The sequence below is a fragment of the Orcinus orca genome, chromosome 14 (assembly GCF_937001465.1).
Source record: "Orcinus orca chromosome 14, mOrcOrc1.1, whole genome shotgun sequence".
Taxonomy (NCBI): Eukaryota; Metazoa; Chordata; class Mammalia; order Artiodactyla; family Delphinidae; genus Orcinus; species Orcinus orca.
Window position 1 is genome coordinate 54,251,044 of NC_064572.1, and position 20,521 is coordinate 54,271,564.

Consider the following 20,521-nt stretch of genomic DNA (forward strand, 5'->3'; position numbering starts at 1 on the left):
TTGAGAGTTTTTATCATGAAGGATGTTGAATTTTGTTAAATACTCTTTCTGCAGCTAGTGAAGTGATCATATGATTTTTATTCTTCATTTTATTAATAGAGTATATCACATTTACTGATTTGCATATATTGAACTACCCTTGCATCTCTGGGATAAATCCCCCTTGATCATGGTGTATGATCCTTTTAATGTGCTGTTGAATTCAATTTGCTGATATTTTGTTGAGGATGTTTCCATCTATGTTCATCAGTGATATTGACCTGTAATTTTCTTTTTTCTAGTGTCCTTGTCTAACTTTTTTATTTGGGTAATGCTGGGAGAGAGCTGTGATTTTAATTTATCAAATGGGGTCATAAGATTAAAAATCTTGTACAGTCACTTAAGTTTTTTCCCCCACATTATATAATAGTATCTGAAAGACCTTTCATAAATGCTTGTGCTTTTTCTTTATTTTTCTCACAATGTCAACTGTGATTAGCATATAGGAAGATAGAAACCTATTTATATGTAGGATAGTAGATTTAATTTTAAATATCTTTTCATGATCTTGAAAATGCCTTCTTAATTGAACAGATTCGTTACATAGAGTACTATTATCTCTCATCTAGGCTGCATGAGAGCCTGCCACAGACAGGAGGAAAAACTTAAGGGCTTGTATGTCATTACTATGTGATATTTGACATTTATCTCTTATGGAACAGTTACATGTAGGGCTGCCATATAGGGGCTTAGTAATGAAGCAAACTGATATGTTTAGATCCCAAATGTTATTACACGGGTGACTATCAAGGTCTTCCAGAAATTTAGAAAAATAGATTCCTGGAGTAGTGTGCATGTACCCTCAAAGTGTTTGCGTGTACAATACATTCCAGATTTATCAAGTCAGTATGTTTGGTATTTGTTCTCAGGAATCTATATTATAAGCTCTTTTGCCAATTCTCTAAAACTAGAGAACCACTGTTATAAAAAAGGCGCTGTAAAGAGAACAGCTCAAAATTTAAAACAAAATTGCACTAAAGTAACCACGTTAATATAACTGAGGCATGTTAGATTATAAATTTGCACATATCTAGAACCAGAATAGTTTACTGATGACAAAAGTTATGTTTTTCTGATATAATGATAACGTCTTAGAGATAGAAAAGGAGAACATAAGCTATGTAGCTAAATTTCAAAAATAATTCATTTACGGGGACCTCCATGGTGGTCCAGTGGGTAAGACTGCAGTCCCAATGCAGGGGGCCTGGGTTCAATCCCTGGTCAGTGAACTAGATCCTGCATGCATGCTGCAACTAAGAGTCCGCATGCTGCAACTAAGAAGCCCCACATGCCGCAACTAAGAAGCCTGCATGCTGCAAATAAGACCTGGCACAGCCAAAACAAATAAATAAATATTTTTAAAAGTTCATTTAGGATTATTGTTCATGTATATAAAGATGCATTAGACACAGAGTCTGCTGTCAGGAAGTTTGGAATCTAGTAAATGAGAGTGACAAACATTATTTCAGTATAATCTAATGTGCTCAGATGCATAGTATAATATGGTGGCACACACTAAAAAGAAAACTATAAAATACACTTTTTAAAGATTCATTGGACAGTTACCAACTGAAAGTAACAGGTTCCTTAGTGAGGAGAATTTCAATCCATCTCTCCCTTATAACTGTCTTCTGCTCTTATGGATTTCATATTATATCTGGGGCCTTTAAGCATGAGGAGTTCGATTCTCAACGTGCTTAGACTACCAAATAAAAATATAGGTAAAATTGACAGATAAGTGGCCAGTGGGGGAGTGAATGAAGGTCAAAGGACATGTTGAGTTGATTATATCAGTACAGTATTGTGTAGAAAATTCATAAAAATTGTATTAGAGTTGTGTATGTAAAGTTCACACATATAAACATCAAACCTTGAAGTGAAATAGAACAGGAAAAAAATTTAAAAACCAAAGCATCAGATTCTTATATGTGTTGAAGTAATTTTCCTAGGATATGAGACACTCATCAGATCAGTTATTATATCAATGGAAATTGTATGAAGACATAAAAAGATAAATTTGTGTATCTGGAGAATTGAGAATTATGTTTCAAGAGTTAATCATGTAATCTGTGAGAAAAATTTGAACATAGTTTATACTGGACAGTTGTGTGAGATGAGTTAATTTGTCAAATATTAAGAATTAAGTTTTAGCTAATAGTGCATCTTCTCTGGACATAGTTTAATCTATACCAACTATGTTCTTGTACTTATATAACATTTATAGAATGCTTTAACATACATTATATATTAACTTATTTGGCCCTCTTAACACTATCCTGTAGTAAGTAGGGCAGGTAGAAATATCCTTATTTTAGAAATGTAGATATTAAGCCTGGAAAAGACAAACTTTTATTTATTTTTAATTAGCTGAACTCTTCTGTACAGATTTTCAGTTTCTAATAATATCTAACTATATCCCAAGCACAGTGTTCTAAGCTCATTGATTATCTTGATCTTCACAATAACTCTGAGATAGGTGGTATTATTGCTATTATTTTCCATTTTCCATTTGAGGAAGCAGCCATGGGGTCAACCAGTTTATTGACAGTTATGCAGCTAGTGAAGGGTAGGGCTACATTAGACTTGGCATAAATTTAACCATTTTTCTCCTAATTTTACCTGTGAAAGTATCAGGTACTCAGTTTGCAAATCACTAATTTAGTAGATCTATAGTATAATTGTACTTTAAGACTGTTCTTTAGTCTGCCTTAGGGTATAATTCCCTACCTTCTATCTCATAGTAATAATAAAGATTTGTAGTAGACAATTTAAATAACATAAAAGCTATAAAAAGAAAGTAGAAGTAACTAGTAATCCCACTCAGAAGTAGTTACCAGGATTTTCTTGCACATCCTTTGCTAACTTTTTCTGCTGTGACTTAATGGAACTACAATTTTTACATAAATTGGTGTATGCTTTGTATGTTTTGCAACCTGATTTTTCTTTTTTACTCAATAGCTTATTTCTGTTTTTCATTAAAAGTGTGCTTTCGTATGTTTCCTATGTTTGAATATTGGCTTATATGGTAACTTTTTGATTTTTATTAAGGTTTGCTAGATTAATAATATTTCTTTTTATTTTTAAAGGACCTACACATGTTAGTCCAGCCATCACTGAAAACCAAAAGAAAAGTGAAGAAATGCAAGAGAGCATTTCAGAAGATGAGGAAAACATTAGAGTTTTACAAGAAAATAATGAAGAGCTGAAAACACGTTTACTCATTGTTGAGAATGAACTTAAAAATGAAAAGGAAGAAAAAGCAGAATTAAATAAACAGATTGTCAGTTTGCAGCAGGAACTCTCTTCTTCTGAAAAAAAGAGTTGTAGTTTTAGTGTAGAGGTCCAACAAATTCAGTCGAATTATGACAATGCGATTTCTGAATTACATGTGCAGAGAGGTATAAATCAAGAACAGGAGGAGAGGATCATGAAATTGTCAAAGGAGATAGAAACTGCTAGAAGAAACATCACAAATAATGTTTCACAAATAAAATTAATGCAAGCAAAAATAGATGAATTGCGTACACTTGATTCAGTTTCTGAGATCTCAAACATAGATTTACTCAATCTCAGGGATCTGTCAAATGGTTCTCAAGAGGATAATTTGCTGAATACACAGTTACATCTTTTGGATAATGATTATTTGATAAGTAAGCAAGTTAAAGAAAATGGTATTCAAGAACTTGGTAGGGAAAGGTCTTTCCACTCTACTGTTGAAGCCATTTGGGAAGAATGTAAGGAGATTGTAAAGAGTTCCTCCAAAAAAAGACATCAGATCCAGGAACTGGAAGAACAAATTGAAAAATTACAGGCAGAAGTAAAAGACTGTAAAGATGCAAACAATAGACTAAAAACGGAGGAGAGGGAGCATAAAGATCTACTAAAAGAAAAAGAAAGTCTTATACAGCAGCTGAAGGAAGAATTGCGAGAAAAAACTGTTGGTCTTGATATTCAAGTACAGCATGTAGTTGAAGGAAAGAGAGCACTTTCAGAACTTACTCAAGATGTTACTTGCTATAAGGTGAAAATAAAGGAACTTGAAGCAATGTTAGAAACTCAGAAAGATGAATGTAGCCATTCAGCCAAGTTAGAACAAGAAATTATGGAAAAGGAATCTATCATTTTAAAGCAAGAAAGAAATCTGAAGGAATTTCAAGCAAATCTTCAAGATTCTATCAAAAACGCCAAAGATTTAAGTGAAAGGGAAGTCAAATTGAAAGAAGAAATCACAAAATTAACAAACAATTTGCAAGATGCAAAGCATTCACTTCAATTAAAGGAAGAAGAAAAAGAAACAAACTGGCAAGAAACAGAAAAGTAAGCTAAAAGTTATTAAAATGTTTGAAAATATGGAAAGCATTTATTGACTTTTCTGTGTAGCTTTTAAAGAATCTGGGTGGGCATATCTTAATCTGGTTAAGTATAACATGTATGATGACTGAAGAGCTTCAATTTTGTTTATATAAACCTTTGGAACCAAAAGTTATATGCAAAGATCTGTTTATAAAATCTCCTGAAATCCTCCTTGAAAGATTTCTTCATGGTTTGGACATTCCAAATTTGTGAAAAGATCTAATTTTGTATATTATTAGTAGCTCACGCATATGATTCTAAGTGATTAGTGATATGTCACTATAGATAAGTGATTTTTTTTTTTTAGGTTGAAAGAGGAGCTCTCTGCAAGTGCTGCTCTTACCCAGAATCTGAAAGCAGATCTTCAGAAGAAGGAAGAAGATTATGCTGAGCTGAAAGAGAAACTGGCGGATGCCAAAAAGCAGATTGAGCAAGTACAGAAAGAGGTAGGTTATTTGAAAAAGTGTGTGGCCAATTTAAATGATAAAGATTGTTTTCCTTATATATCAAGTTTAGACACTATAGTATTGACCAGAACATTTGTCAACTCCATAATTTTTCTTAAATGATGAGAAAAGTTATTTCACAAAAGAAAATTTAGTCAGATTAAACAAACTGAAGGATGTCTAATATTAAGAAAAATATGTGCCTTATGTAAGATTAGAACCTTTTTTTTTCTTTTAAGGGCTGCTAAGTTCAAGTCCCCCCAGAAAAATAAATAGCAAACTTTTGTTTGCAGGTAGTATTTAGGAGAGTATGTAGTGCAATTGTAACAAGTTTTTATTATAATTTGATTTAAAAATAGGAAATATAATCACATGATTCCAAATTTAAAATATATGAAAATATGTGTAGTGAGGGAAAAAACGGCCTCCCAGCCATCAAGTTTCCCTCCAAGGCGTCAGATGTTACCAACTATTTTTTTTCTCTTCACTTCTCCCTCCTCCCTCTGTTTTTCCTTCCTTCTCTTCCTATAAAAAATGGAAACATCCTATAAACACTATGTGAACCTTGGTTTTCTTCTCTCAATGTTTCCATCTCAGGATATAAAGAGTCTCCAAATGAGCTTTTTTTCTTTTTTATGACTCTGAACATTTATTTACCATTAATCAGCCCCGTATTGTTGGACAATCAAGGTAATTTCCAGTCTTCAGTTAATCATGCAGTGATGCCATTTTGAACATTTGCAAGTCTTCCTCTGGTATAAATTTCTAAAAGTGGAATTTATGGGTCACCGGTTTGTACATTTGTAATTTTGATATTTATTATGCTTTTTAGAGATTATGCTAGTTTACTCACCAGAACTAATGTATGAGAACAAGAGAGTATTTTTCTCTATACTCTTATCCACAAAGTAGTATTTTATCTTTTTTTTGTTGTTTGTTTTTTTGCGGTACGCGGGCCTCTCACCGCTGCGGCCTCTCCCGTCGCGGAGCACAGGCTCTGGACGCGCAGGCTCAGCGGCCATGGCCCACGGGCCCAGCCGCTCCGCGGCACGTGGGATCTTCCCGGACCGGGGCACGAACCCGCACGTCCCCTGCATCGGCAGGCAGACTCTCAACCACTGCACCACCAGGGAAGCCCCTATCATTTTTTTTTTTTTGATATTTGCTAATTTGACATGTAAATCGTGTATCTCATCTATAATTCTAACTTGCATATCTCTAACTATAAGTGAACATTTTTTGGTTTAAAATTCATTTGTTTTTTTTTTTCCTGTGGTCTGTATATTCATATTCTTTGTATTTTAGTTTGGGTTATTGTTTTTCTTTTTATTATTGCTTTGTGGGAACTTGTTACATACTTAGGAAATTAACTTTTTTTAATTTAAGGGTGATTTATTTTACTTAAGGGTGGCAGTGGGAATAGTCATAGATTTCTAATACAAACCAAATACAAAAATCAAACAACCATAAGCATAATGAAAATCTAAATATGAAAAGCTAATCTTTTAGGAGAAAAATAAGGAGACTATCTTTTTGTTTGTTTGTTTTTTGCCAGTGGTAATGGATATGCAAGGATATTGACAACAACATTGGAATAGCAGAGGAATTGAAAATGCTATACATTGATCAATGGGAAACTAGCAAAATTAATTATATTGCATATACACAATAAAATACCATGAAGAAAGCAAACACATATATAGTCTTTGGTTGAACCATATACCATTCTAAGTGCTCTACATTACATATACTATCTCACATAATTTCCCAACAATACTACTACTATCCCATTTTACATATGAGACAAGAAGTTAAGTAACATGCCCAAGATGACACATATATATATATTTTTTTTTTCTACGTCACAATATTGACATTCAGTCCAGTAATCCTCCACTGTAGCAGCTCCTTTACTTTGCAGTGAAAATTGATTTGTATATTTTCTGGAAATTAACTTTTGAAGGATATTAATTATAGATATGCCCCTATCTCTCCCCCACATTGCCATTTTTCTTCATTTTGATTATGTTCTTTTTTTTGCCTTGGAGCAACTTATTTTTCTTTTATGACTGTTGGATTTTGAATCATAATTAGACTTTTTTAAAAAGCTGAAGTAATTTTAAATATTTTTCATTACCTTGAGTTAGTTACAAAAGAATACTTAAATGTGTAAGGTCTGAAGAATATTGATACAACAAATGCTTGTGGGTCTCATCGATTTTCTATGTTTCCTACCCCCACTGAGGTTACTGTTATGAATGTTTTGTGCTTATCTTTTTTTAATCTTTTAAAAATATAAGTTAAATCATATATTTTTTTTTATCTCTAAACATTATGTCATGTTCTGAGCATTTTCACATCATATTCCTGACATTTATGTATGGTTATAATTAATCACTTTCACTGCTGTGTAATACTCCATGTGTGACTATACGTTTAGTTATCTATTCTGTAGTTATCTATTCTATTGTATTTAGTTATACAATTTTTGATTAATGGAAGAAAAATCCAAAAAATACCACCATAGATAAAATGCAAAAAATATATGTTGTTTCTGATAATTATACACAGAAGGTTTCCAGGCCACACAACAAGTATTTCAAAGTGGACTAGATTAGAAATGTAAGACAGTAAAGACGACCTAAACTGTAATTAGGCATCGGAAAATGTTTAGTCAGATCAGCAAGTTAAAAATCATAATTTGGAAAAGCACTTGTTTGTCATTCAGAAGCCTGAATTGTTTGCTTTCTAGGAATGTAATTTTGGCCAGGGCAGCCTTTGTTTCTTCCCTCATTGGATATAAATTACTTACCTTTGGATCTAGCGTAGATTCTGAACTTGTAAAATAAATTTCGAACGACATTTCGGTTTTAACACCTCAGGATCAAGACTAGAGTTTCTATAGGTGGTAGACAGGCTTGAAAGCTTTATAAATTCTGGGCAAATGACAGGTAAATGGATTAAATTACTCCAAAATATAAACTGCAGTCCTAGCCCTATGCACCTTATTGCCTTTTGTTAGGTTCCTTTCACTTAGCTAAGTAGTCCAGAGGGAACTTTGGATTTACATTCCTATTATCAGTCCACATATTGTTCATAGTATCCTCAACAAAACAAATAAGGAAATAACCATTAGGCTGTATTTAAGCCTTCATACATTTTCCTCATTTCTATCGAATGTAATGTATGAGCAAGGCCTGTGTAGTTTGATTTTGAATTACTGATTGTGAGATCTGGTCTGCCTCTCTTGACTTTACTACAGGATAGGCTAGAACACCATTCCTTTGTCTTTTCTGATCTATTTAAAAAAAAAATTTTTTTTTTTTGGCTGTGTTGGGTCTTCATTGCTGCACACGGGCTTTCTCTCTAGTTGTGGTGAGCGGGGGCTACTGTTCGTTGCGGTACGTGGGCTTCTCATTGCAGTGGCTTCTCTTGTTGCAGAGCTCGGGCTCTAGGCATGCGGGCTCAGTAGTTGTGGCTCACGGGCTCTAGAGCACAGGCTCAGTAGTTGTGGCACACGGGCTTAGTTGTTCTGCAGCATGTGGGATCTTCCCGGACCAGGGATCGAACCCATGTCCCCTGCATTGGCAGGCTTATTCTTAACCACTGCACCACCAGGGACGTCCTCTTAAAATGTTTTTTTGTTTTAGATTGTTGTAATATAGGTTGTTTATTTCTGTTAAGTGATATCCTGGCTGAAGCTTCTTGGAGTATAGAAACTTCCTGGTTTAAGATACTATTTCTGAATACCATGATGATCAGTAAGCATTATCAAACATGGTATAATTGACTTGTGTTCATATGGAGCTAGTTACTCAGTTCTTTAAAAATGGCTTCTTTTTCCAATTAAAAACTTTTCATTATAATACATTATTAGGAAATTTTTTAAAAATTAATTTATGTATTTTTGGCTATGTTGGATCTTCCTTGCTGCACGCAGGCTTTCTCTAGTTGTGGCGAGCAGGGGCTACTCTCTGTTGCAGTGCACGGGCTTCTCATTGCGGTGGCTTCTCTTGTTGCAGAGCATGGGCTCTAGGCACGCAGGCTTCAGGAGCTGTGGCTCACGGGCTCAGGAGTCATGGCTAGCGGGCTCTAGAGCGCAAAGTGGCACATGGGCTTAGTTGCTCCACGGCATGTGGGATCTTCCTGGACCAGGGCTCGAACCTGTGTCCCCTGCATTGGCAGGCGGCTTCTTAACCACTGAACCACCAGGGAAGCCCAGGAAATATTTTTTAAGAAATGAAGGTAAAAGTGAAAGTCTTCTCCCCAGTCTCATTTCTCTCTTCTTAAATATGACCACTCTTGACAGTCAATCCTTCTGTGTTCTTTTAGATCTTTTTATATGCATTTTACATAATAAATATATGTAAATAGTGCTTGTATGGTTTTATTTTTATAAATGGGATCAACAATATATAAATAATTGCTTTAAAAATATATTATAATTTTAAGATTTTTTATAGCAGAATTTAGGTATCTCTTTTTAAGTAATGTTTTATTGTATAGATGACTATTTAACATTCCTCTAAGAGTGGGTATTAATAGTGTTTTCTGTTTTTCAAAATAAACAATGTATGATGTCAATGCTAATAATAATAGGAGCTTAGTCTGGATTGGTTGTTCTGAGTTTACATGTATCATCTCATTTAATTTTCACACAAATATTAGGGATAGGCATTTTTTTAACTTCCATTTTATGACTAAGGAAGTAGGCATTGAGAGAGAACTTGTCCAAGTTCACTTGGACAATGTTAATGTTAGAGCCAGTAAATGTTAGAGCCAGTAAATGTTAGAGCCAGTTTGGAAACTGAAGCAGTCCTTATGTGCATCTTGGTGCAACACGTAGTTTCTGTACTTTATTGGCAGACAGTTTATATCTGTAAAATTGATGAAGATGGTGTTTATTACTGGAAGTCCCATATTTTTGAACAAAATAAGCCAATAAAAATAAATATTATTAATGTATGATTATAAAAGGAATATATATTTATTGTAGTAAATTTGGAATATACAAAAAGCCTAAAAAGAAGTGTAAAAATCACCTGAAACCAAACCCCTCAGAACTACTATTATTTTATTATTATTTATTTTTATTATTTTATTATAAAAAGCTTGGAGATACCATGCTTTTTATGAAGTGGAACTTTGTTCAATTAACTTCCTTCAGTTTTTGAGATCTCTAGGATTGGTATCATGGAAATTGGACTAAAGGTGTACATAGATTACCTGCTATCTCTCCTCCCGTCCCCTTCCCTTTTCCCTCCTCTCTCCTCCTCTCCTCTAAGATTTGCATACTAATTCATAGTGCTTTTTTATTTCTTTAATAGGTTTATAGAATTAAATTACCAGTAATACCAAAAATCAATTGACCTTCACTTGCATGGGTACCTTTTGATCTTGCAATTGTTCCATTTTCATTCTCTATGTGCCATTATTAGCTTTTGAAGTATTTCTTATATTACTGGATCACATTACTTAATAGATCTTGGAAATCTGAGCCAGTGTTTTTCCCCTAGAGTATCTCTATTGATTTTTCCATGATAATGATTTTGCTGTTGCATGCAGGGGTCTATGTTGTTTCTTTTTTGGGAGCACTTACAGGGTTTGAGAGTCTTAAAATATTGTAAAAAGAAAATGGCCTCTTCATATGTATCTCCCTTGGAGTATCAAGAAATTTTCTGATAATCTGAAGCCATACCATCAAGAAATTTTCTGGTAATTTGAAGCCATATCATGTATGTTAGAATCTGTAATTTTTCTCATGTGATTTAAAGGACATGAATCTTTGAACAAGTGGCCATGAATCTTAAACAAAAAGCAATTAGTATTTCTAGAAATATTTAATTTGATTTATTACTTTGTAGGTATCTGTAATGCGTGATGAGGAGAAATTGTTGAGGATTAAAATTAATGAACTGGAGAAAAAGAAAAACCAGTGTTCTCAGGAAATAGATATGAAACAGCGAACCATTCAGCAACTTAAGGTAACAGGTGATTTTAGTAGATTCTGTTGGTATATTTTAGTGTTTAATTAAATGTATCAGTTCTTTTTTGTTTTTTTTTTTAAGTAAGAAATGGATAGTTTTATTTGAGCCAATCTGAGGATTATAACCTGGGAGACAGTCTTTCAGAAAGCTCTTAAGACCGTTCTACCCATTAGAGGTCAAAGCAGGGTTTACATACCTTTTGAGACAAAGGGTTGTACATCAAATGGTATATTGTTGACAGTTTACACAATCCAGATCTGCAGTACAAAGGGAGTAGTGGGTAGTCATGGCCCCTTTCACCATAAGCAGGAAGGTTATCTCCTAAAGCGTTATTTTGCTGGCACCAGGAGAAAATAGCTCTTTAAAATCCAGCAGGCATTCCTGTGTCTTCTAAGGAAGGGTTAATGCAGATGCATAATGCACACTAAAGTGGGGTGGGGGGTGGGCACAGAGAGAACTTTATATTTGAAAAAAAAAATTTTTTTTTTTCCTTATCCTGCCTTAAAAATGTTTTGTTTTGTCACAACTTAGTGAGAACTCTCAGGTGGTAAACCCAGCCCAGTTGTCTGGTCAGGGTGCGCAGCACTGCTGGGGTTGCAGCAGAGGTGCGTTTGCATTTGCGGTCAGGGAAGGGTCCTGGAGCCCCAGCTCTGCCAGGGTCAGGGTTAGCTGGGGAGCCCTGCCCGCAGTGCCCGAGTTCGAGGCCTCCCCACCCACCCTGGATTTCGGTATCCTGGGCACCGTCTGGACAGCAGGTGGCTGCAAAGTGTGGGCTCCCAAGCACCACACCCTCTCCTCGGTGGAGCCAACTCTGCAAACCCCTGCTTCTGGGTCTCAGACCAACCCTTTCTCCATCTGTCACTGCAGTAGGACGTCCCAAGGTTTAGGGAGATTTCCAGTCCTCGGGAGCAGGGTTTCAGGGGGACTGTCTCCTAGTCTGCCTGCATGTTCCCCTACACCCACAGAACAAGAGTCATGGTGTTTTCAGGAGACTTTTTGGAAGCTTTTAGGAAAATAAGCTGTTAAAAAAATCCTAGGGACTTAAGGATCCAGTAAGATCCCACATACTGTGGAGCAGCAGAGCCCGTGCTCCACAACAGGAGAAGCCACTGCAATGAGAAGCCCGCGCACCGCAAGGAAGAGTAGCCCCCCGCTCGCCACAACTAGAGAAAGCCCGCGCGCAGCAACGAAGACCCAATGCAACCAAAAATAAATAAATTTGTTAGTTAAAAAAAAAATCCTACTTTCAGGAAGACAATTATTTCACGATTCCAACACCTTAGGGGACTTTGGGGAACAGCTATGAGTACTTGGTGATAACAGATGATTTCAGTGTCAACCCAAAGGTATGGTGAGGTTTCAAAACAGATTGAAAACCTGTTACAGTGCACCCCTATGTAGCCAGACACCATCTATTGATAAGTTCTTTCCATCACTGCCCGAGCACCTCCGTGGTTCTCTGTCTGTTTCCGTCCCCTTCCTTCCACCTCCGTCGCTCTCCGTCTGTTTCCCTCCCCGTCTGTCCACCTCTGTCGTTCTTCGTCTTTTTCCGTCCCCGTCCGTCCCTCAGTCCACCTCCTTCGTTCTCCGTTTCCGTCTCTGTCCATCCACGTCCGTAGTTCTCCATCGTTTTCCTCCTTCATTCTTTGTCTCTTCACCGTCTTTCCATCTCCAGCTGATTTCATAATAGTATTCAGAGATTTCCAGGTTCTGTAATGATTATTCTAAAACTTATAAAATGAGAAGATATTGCTGAAGTTAGATGAAAGAAGGAGTGAAGGTTGGATTACCTGGCAGGTTAAAACTAGAATTGAAGGATTTCCAGTGCCCAGAAATTAACCTTGCGTCCTTTTCAAACCTCCCAGCTACTTTTTACTTGTATGGCATGTGGGGATTCTATTTTTTCTGCATTTTGAGATTACTGTTAAGGAATTTATTTATGGTTTTCTTTGTCCCTCCCACATTAAATACATAGTAAACTTTCATTTCTCTCTCTTTATGCTTTTTGTATTGTGTAAGAGAACATACATGCTAGCTTGAAATGTTGAGTGAAGAAGAGGATTTGGCATTTTTGGGGTAGATTAAAGGTTTAAAGTTTGGGGGTTTTGTTTTGTTTTTTCTTATTACCACTCTCACCCTGCCCTTTTCTCTGAGGTGAAACAAACTTGGGAGCTGGAGACTATTAGTCAGCCTTCTAGGAGACAGATTTCAAACTTAATATTAAGCCCTGTTTTCAAGTCCCACTATTAAATAATGGGGTGTAGTTAAGTTACATTTGCATTTAATTCATATTCTTTTATTTTGCAGGAGCAGTTAAGTAATCAGAAAGTGGAAGAATCTATACAGCAGTATGAGAGAGTGTGCAAAGGTCAGAAACAAACCTCTACTTCCAGTACTAAAATAACTGCAAAATAAGTAGTTAAAATAACAACTGGTTTAATATTTTCCTTTGAAAATTGTAAAGTTAAAGAAGGGTAACATAAGATGTAACTTTATTAAAAGAGAAAAGCATTGATTCTAAAGAGTAACTTACCACCATAAAGTTTATCCTTGGAGAAGTAAAACATTAAGAAATATTCAGTCAGGGCTTCCCTGGTGGCGCAGTGGTTGAGAGTCCGCCTGCCGATGCAGGGGACACAGGTTTGTGCCCCGGTCTGGGAGGATCCCACATGCCGCGGAGCGGCTGGGCCCGTGGGCCATGGCCGCTGAGCCTGCGCGTCCAGAGCCTGTGCTCCACAACGGGAGAGGCCACAACAGTGAGAGGCCTGCATACCGCAAAAAAAAAGAAATACTCAGTCAAAGCAACATTGATTTCTAGATAATGGCCAGTATTTTGTAAAAAATAAAATTAAAGTTATATAGGTCACAATGAATGGAATGGATTTCTAGTCAAAATAATATAAAGGTTATACTTCAAATAAAATATCTTTAAAATTAAAAAATATTTTAAAAATGTTTTTAAAAACTAATACTTTAGATTGAAATTGTATGTGCTAAATTTTTTTTATCAATTTGGATTGATTTTTTTATTTGAAATATTACAAAATTATCTTTGTAGATGATATGTACATATTTCTGTTCATAAAATTATGCAGATTCCTCTCCTTCCCATCAGTCACCCCTTAACTTCTTAGTTGTGTGAGTAGTAGAGCTGGGATTTGAACCCATGTCTGTTTCAGTCTTAAGTTCCAGACTGTCTTCACTAATTCATGCCATTTGTACTTGGCCAACTAAAGAGCAGGTGTAAGACAACAAGATTATTACTTATTTGGATGACTTGGACTTTTGTGGGGTTCACTTAACATCAGTAACTTCGATGTGAAAATATATCTCTGCACACAGTCCTATTTTCTCCTACCTTTTTAGGCCACTGTCCTCTAATATCTCCTATTTCCGTAATCTTTTTGGAGTTTCCCTTTACTTTGGCTGCTTTGTCATTGTTGGTAGATGTGAATAGATACTCTGAAAAGCATTCTTTGGACCAGGATATAGTTTTTATCGTATTTTAATTTTTTCTTTCTTTGCCAGATATTGAGACGTGTGGCATACCCATTTTGAGTACTTTTAATCTTCCATCTTCTCCATGCTCTTTAAACTTTCACCCAGATCACTTGTAACCTACATATTTTCACATCTTTTAGCTTTTTGCAATCTTTCCTTTATTTTTTAATTATTTTGAATTATTGTCTACTCACTTTCTTTCATTTTCATTTTTTAAGTAGTATTTATTGTGTATGAGCATATTTTTACTAAATATAAAGGTAAGGCGTAGCTTGCCCCCTTTTGAAACTCTTACCTCGGCTTTTGTGATCTATTCTTAGGGTTACTGCCTTTCTCTCAGAACGAGCCTCAGCCACTTTGACAAATTTCCTGATTAAGCCATCATCATTTTTTTTCTTTGTATTTTCTCTCTTGAGAGTTCATTCACTCTTGTGATTTTAAGTATGTATGAGACATTCTCTGACAAAAAAAAAAAAGTGCATTTTTAGCTCTTGAGGCTTTCCCTGGCTTCTACATTTCTATTTAAATACTGAATGCCATTCACTTAGCTATCTTATTAATTTTTTAAAATGGAGATATACATACCATAAAATTTACCCTTTAAAAGCGTACAGTATGGTGGATTTTAGTAAATTCACAAGCTCGTACAACCACTACCACTATCTAATTCCAGAACATTTTCATCACCCTAGAAAGAAACCCTGCACCCATTAGCAATCACTCCGCATTCACACTTCTGAGATAACTCCAATCTCTGCCTCTGTCTTAACATGGACATCTTCCCTCTGAATGTGTCTGTGTCTTCACTCTATCTGTCTCTGTCCAAATTTCCCTCTTATAAGGACACCAGTCATATTGGATTTAGGGCCCACTCTATCCAGTATGACCTTATTCTTAACTTGATTACATTTGCAAAGCCTCTGTTTCCAAGTAAGGTCATATTCACAGGGAGTAACAATCAACATATCTTCTAATCTACTCTCCAGTAATATGACCCCTTTTATTAACAAAAAAAATTTTTTGGTTATTTCAGACATTATTTTTTGTTACAGACATTAACATGAATATATTTGTATAAAAGTCTTTGGGCACACATGTAAATATATTTGTATGGGAAATTCCTAGCAGTGTAATTGTTGGCCCACCTGTTGTGTTTAAAATTTTGATGAATATTGCTGAACTGCTCCCCAAAGTCATTATACCAGTTTATATTTTCAATAATAGTGTATAGAGTGCCCATTTCCGCACATTTTTGCCAGTATTAGGTGTTATCACACTTTGAACTTACAGCCAGTGTGATAAGTGAAACAAGGTATCACATGGTCTCAATCTTTTGTACTTGTGTACGTCTGGTATACTGGTATTCTAAAGTACATTTGAACTATCACTGAGTATTTTTTTTTGTTTTTGGCCACGCCGGGCGGCTTGCGGGATCTTAGTTCCCCGACCAGGGATCGAACCTGGGGCCCTGGCAGTGAGAGTGCCGTGTCCTAACCACTGGACCGCCAAGGAATTCCCAGTCACTGAGTATTTCTAATGCAGAGTTTTACATGACATTTGTGTGTCATTTCTTTATATAGCTTTCAGTGATCCTCTCCCCTGAATGTTAAACACTTGATTGCTTGTTCATTTGCCAGGCATTTATTTAGCTATGATAGTTCATAGATATCTTTAGATAGCTTTGATGAGGTATCTCATTCCTGTCTTTATGTTGCTTTATTTTCTGTTTTATTTGTTGCATATTTCTGGATTCTTTCCTGAGATAAAATATAAGTTATTGGAGGCAGTGACTGATATAAGAAGGCTCTTGTTTCTTTTATTGTCCCTTCCTTTCAAATAATAGGTGGATAGCCACTAGGGAAGTTAACATTGGTGTCCTGGGGCCTTACTGATTGCTATCTAGATACTTAAACTCCTTCTTTTGAGCCCTCCAATTTAGAGCAATAGATAGGGTGTAAAAGGAACAGATTCTTCGAATAAAATTATAATTAATTGTATAATCTGAATATATTTGCAAATCATGCTTTTTGAAAGAAAAAGTTTTAGATAGAATACCAGTACTCCTTCAATCCTAAAGAGGAATTCTGTTTCATTAGCTCTCCTGGCAGCTTACATCACTGAACAGAAATACTGAAAATTACTCGTTAAAATTTTTTCTCACTGTTTTGTTTTAAGCTTACTTTATATTAAGCATTTTTAAGGGAGCCATCTTTTGATATTTGTGTCATTTTTTTTGTCACTTTTAGTGCCCTAGTTTGAGCTATGCATTTATAGATTCATCACCTCTGACATTCATAGCAATCTTGGTAAGAGGTGTCAGAAGTGAGCCCTGCTACTATGTGTCTATCACCAGAGACAATAAACCAATCTTTCCTCCTTATCTCTTTCTATCAGGCAGGATTAGAATAGAATTGTTCATAAGCCATTATTGTAGTCATTTTTCAAGGGCCAGCAACAGTTTTGGTAAGGTTATAATAGTACAGTTATTCCTGATGAGTTGGTTTTAAAAACAGTAGGAGTAAATATTTGGCTTTGAAAAATTTTCTAGAAAAAATGATTACTTGAGATTTAAATTTGGGATTGAGAATTTATTGTTTTTAGGAGGTAAAAGTTTTAGTTTTGGTTTGAGAATATTAACACTAAAAGTAAGTGTTTTGACAAATAATGTTTTTTCTAAATCCCAAGATCTGTGTTATTAGTACGGGCATACCTCAGAGATGTTTCATGTTCGGTTCCAGACCACCACAATGAAGTGCAGGTCATAGTGAAATAAGTCGCACAATTTTTTTTTTTGGTTTTCCAGTGCATAAAAGTTATGTTCACACTATATTGTGGTCTGTTAAGTGTGCAATAGTATTATGTCTAAAAAAACAGTGCTCATACCTAATGAAAAAATACTTTATTGCTAAAAAATGCTAACCATCACCTGAGCCTTCAGGGAGTTGTAATCTTTTTGCTGGTGGAGGGAGGGCCTGGCCTCGATGCTGAAGGCTGCTGGCTGATCAGGGCGGTGGTGGCTGAAGGTTGGGGTGGCTGCGGCAGTTTCTTAAAGTAAGACAACGAGGAGATTTGCTGCATCAGTTGACTCTTCCTTTCGTGAACAATTTCTCTGTAGCGTGCACTGCTTTATAGCATTTTACCCACAGTAGAATTTCTTTCAAAATTGGAGGCAGGCCTCTCAGACTCTGCCACTGCTTCATCAACTCAGTTTATGCTATATTCTGAATCCTTTGTTGTCATTTCAACAGTCTTCACCAGGAGTAGATTCCGTCTCAAGAAACCACTTTCCTTGTTCATCCATAAGAAGCAACTCGTCGTCTGTTCAGGTTTTATCATGAAATTCCAGCAGTTCAGTCGCATCTTCTGGATAACTTGCTGCAGCTTCTACATTAGCCCTTGGCTGCTTCACCTTGCACTGTTATGTTTTGAAGACAGCTTCTTTCCTTAAACCTCATGAATTAACCTCTGCTAGCTTGAAACTTTTCTTCTGCAGCTTCCTTACCTCTCTCAGCCTTCGCAGAATTGGAGAGAATTAGGGCCTTGCTCTAGATTGGGCTGTGGCTTAAGGGGATGTTGTGGTTGGTTTTGATCTTCTATCTAGACCACTGAAACTTTCTCCATATCAGCAATAAGTCTGTTTTGCTTTCTTGTCATTTGAGTATTCGCTAGAGTAGCACTTTAAAGTCTCTTCAGGTGCTTTACTTTGCATTCACAACTTGGCTGTTTGGTGCAAGAGGGCTAGCTTTTGGCCAGTCAGGCTTTTGACATGCCTTCCTTACTAAACTTAGCTTAATCCTTTCATTTCTAGCTTTTGATTTAAAGTGAGAGACATGTGACTCTTCCTTTCACTTGAATGCTTAGAGGTCACTGTAGTGTTACTAATTAGACTAATTTCAGTATTGTTGTGTCTCAGGGAACAGGGAGGCCCGAGGAGAGGGAGAGACGGGGCACAGCTGGTCATTGGAGCAGTCACAGCACACACAGTGTTTATGGATTAAGCTTGCTGTCTTACATGGGTGTAGTTCATAGTGTCCCAAAACAATCACAGGAGTAACGTAAAGATCAGTGAGCATAGATCACTGTAACAAATACAACAATAATGAAACAGTTTGAATTATTGCAAGAATTACTCAAATGTGATACAGAGGCAGGAAGTGAGCAAATGCTGTTAGAAAATGGCACTGATAGACTTGCTTAATGCAGGGCTGCCACAAACCTTCAATTTGTAAAAAACACAGTATATGTGAAGCACAATAAAGCGAAGTACAGTAAAATAATAGTTTTTATTATTTTTATTAATAGTTTAATTATATTGAAAATTGTTAGTTTTATCTGAAAAGATTCCTTTTCCATCCATTTATTCTTGCATTCATCCAAGCATCCATCTGTACATCAGTTATTTAGTTGATCCTTCATATATGCCAGTACTGTTCTAGACATTGAAAATATAGCAGTGAACAGGACAAAGTTTCTATTTGGAACTCATATTCTATTATAGTAATAAAAGTGTATTTTAATTTTAGAAGAACTCAAAGGAAAAATTGGATATCTAGATGTAGATGTTAGTAATTTCTAAAATGTTCTTTCCAAATTTTTAGATCTAAGCGTTAAAGAGAAAATAATTGAAGACATGCGAATGACCCTAGAAGAACAAGAACAAACTCAAGTAGAACAGGATCAAGTGCTTGAGGCTAAATTAAAGGAAACTGAAAGACTGGCCACAGGTGAAACAAGATTGCTTAAATACCTCAAAGCATACTTTCATTTTCTTTATTTTCTTAGATTTCTTTCCTTTTTAAACATAGTTTAGTGTTTATAATAATTCATAATGAAAAAGTATTTGGTGTGTTTTTGGAACATCCTGTCCCTTGTCATTTTTCATTATGAAAATTGTTGTACCTAAGTCAGAGAAGGAATAAGGACACTTTCATAATAACTGGATGATAGCTTGCAGTGTTCCCCAGATGTTAAGAATAAACTTTCAACTGAGTTTCACCTCTGTATAGCAACTGGTATCATCTTATATGTTTATCTCAATAAATACTCTGACTGTATCCTTCAGAATACCATCAGCCGGTTGTTTTTGTTTTTAATTTTTGAACATGAAGTTTCCTGTATATTGGCATGCATTTATACTGTATAGTCAGAACACTATTCAGTGGGTTATTGAGAGGTTTTTGTAGTTCTTCTCTAAGAATTTGGTAAGCTCTTAGAAGGGTCTTGGTTCTATCTTGGTCTGTGTACTTCTGCTTCTGGGCTCTGCTGATTCTTGTCTGTATCCCATGCCACATGTAGCTCTATGTGGTATAACTTTTGCATGTACTTTAAAAATAATTTTATGTTTTCAAATCAGAATTGGAAAAATGGAAGGAAAAATGCAAAGATTTGGAAACCAAAAGCAACCAAAGGTCAAATAAAGAACTTGAGGATAACACAGATGTACTTAATATAAAGCTCAGTAAGCTTCAAGATGAGTTACAGGTATGATTTTTATCTATATATGTAATTGTATCTTTATATATATGCATTATATTTCTCATAAAAGGATAATTTAGTAAATATTTTATAATTAATTTAGATATGGATGAACCAATAGCTGGGAAATGTTAATATATAATTTTTCAGTATACACTTAAGCGACACAGGGAAGAAATTCCCAAGATACAAGCTGCTAAGTAAGTGCCAATGAAAGTGCAGTGGTTGGGTCTTCAGTTTTACATATTTAATTTTTAAATCATCACTTCTTATGTCTTTGTACCTATTTTCTACGCTTTAAACTTCTAACTCATCAAATACTGCTGTGGAGAAGATGACTATTAGGAAAATTATTTTGATTATTGTAAATTTAATTATTAAGCTGGAAAAGAATAGAGTTGAATGTCTGAACACTGGAATACATTTGAAACTATACTACTACAGAGAAGATATTCTGTTTTGTGTTTATATGTTTTTCCATGTTTAGCTTTCACATACTATGTGTAGAATACAACATATGGGGGAAATATTTTTTTAATGGGACTTAAAAATACTACGTAAAATTTTGTACATTTTATTTATTAGAAGTTGCGATCCAACTATAGTTTTGGGATTGAAAACATAACAGTGATTTTGAAAAGACTGCATCTAAATTATTTTCTTAAATTCAGGCTGTATATAATCAGATACTGAACAAATACAAAAGAAATCAGTTACTTT

General features: G+C 35.4%; 1 protein-coding gene across 3 annotated transcripts in view; it reads left to right on the forward strand.

Annotated features, from left to right (window-relative positions):
• KIF20B (kinesin family member 20B) overlaps positions 1-20,521 on the forward strand; it is a 73,701-nt gene that overhangs the window by 36,368 nt on the left and 16,812 nt on the right. For 2 of the 3 annotated variants that reach the window (XM_033404840.2, XM_033404842.2), the window contains exons 19-25: positions 3,126-4,356; positions 4,700-4,838; positions 10,703-10,822; positions 13,133-13,193; positions 17,575-17,652; positions 18,925-19,050; positions 19,680-19,807. In XM_033404840.2, the coding sequence (XP_033260731.1) occupies positions 3,126-4,356; positions 4,700-4,838; positions 10,703-10,822; positions 13,133-13,193; positions 17,575-17,652; positions 18,925-19,050; positions 19,680-19,807 (1,883 nt within the window). The remainder of the gene's footprint in view (positions 1-3,125; positions 4,357-4,699; positions 4,839-10,702; positions 10,823-13,132; positions 13,194-17,574; positions 17,653-18,924; positions 19,051-19,679; positions 19,808-20,521) is intronic. The other variant, XM_049696506.1, reaches the window with a different exon arrangement.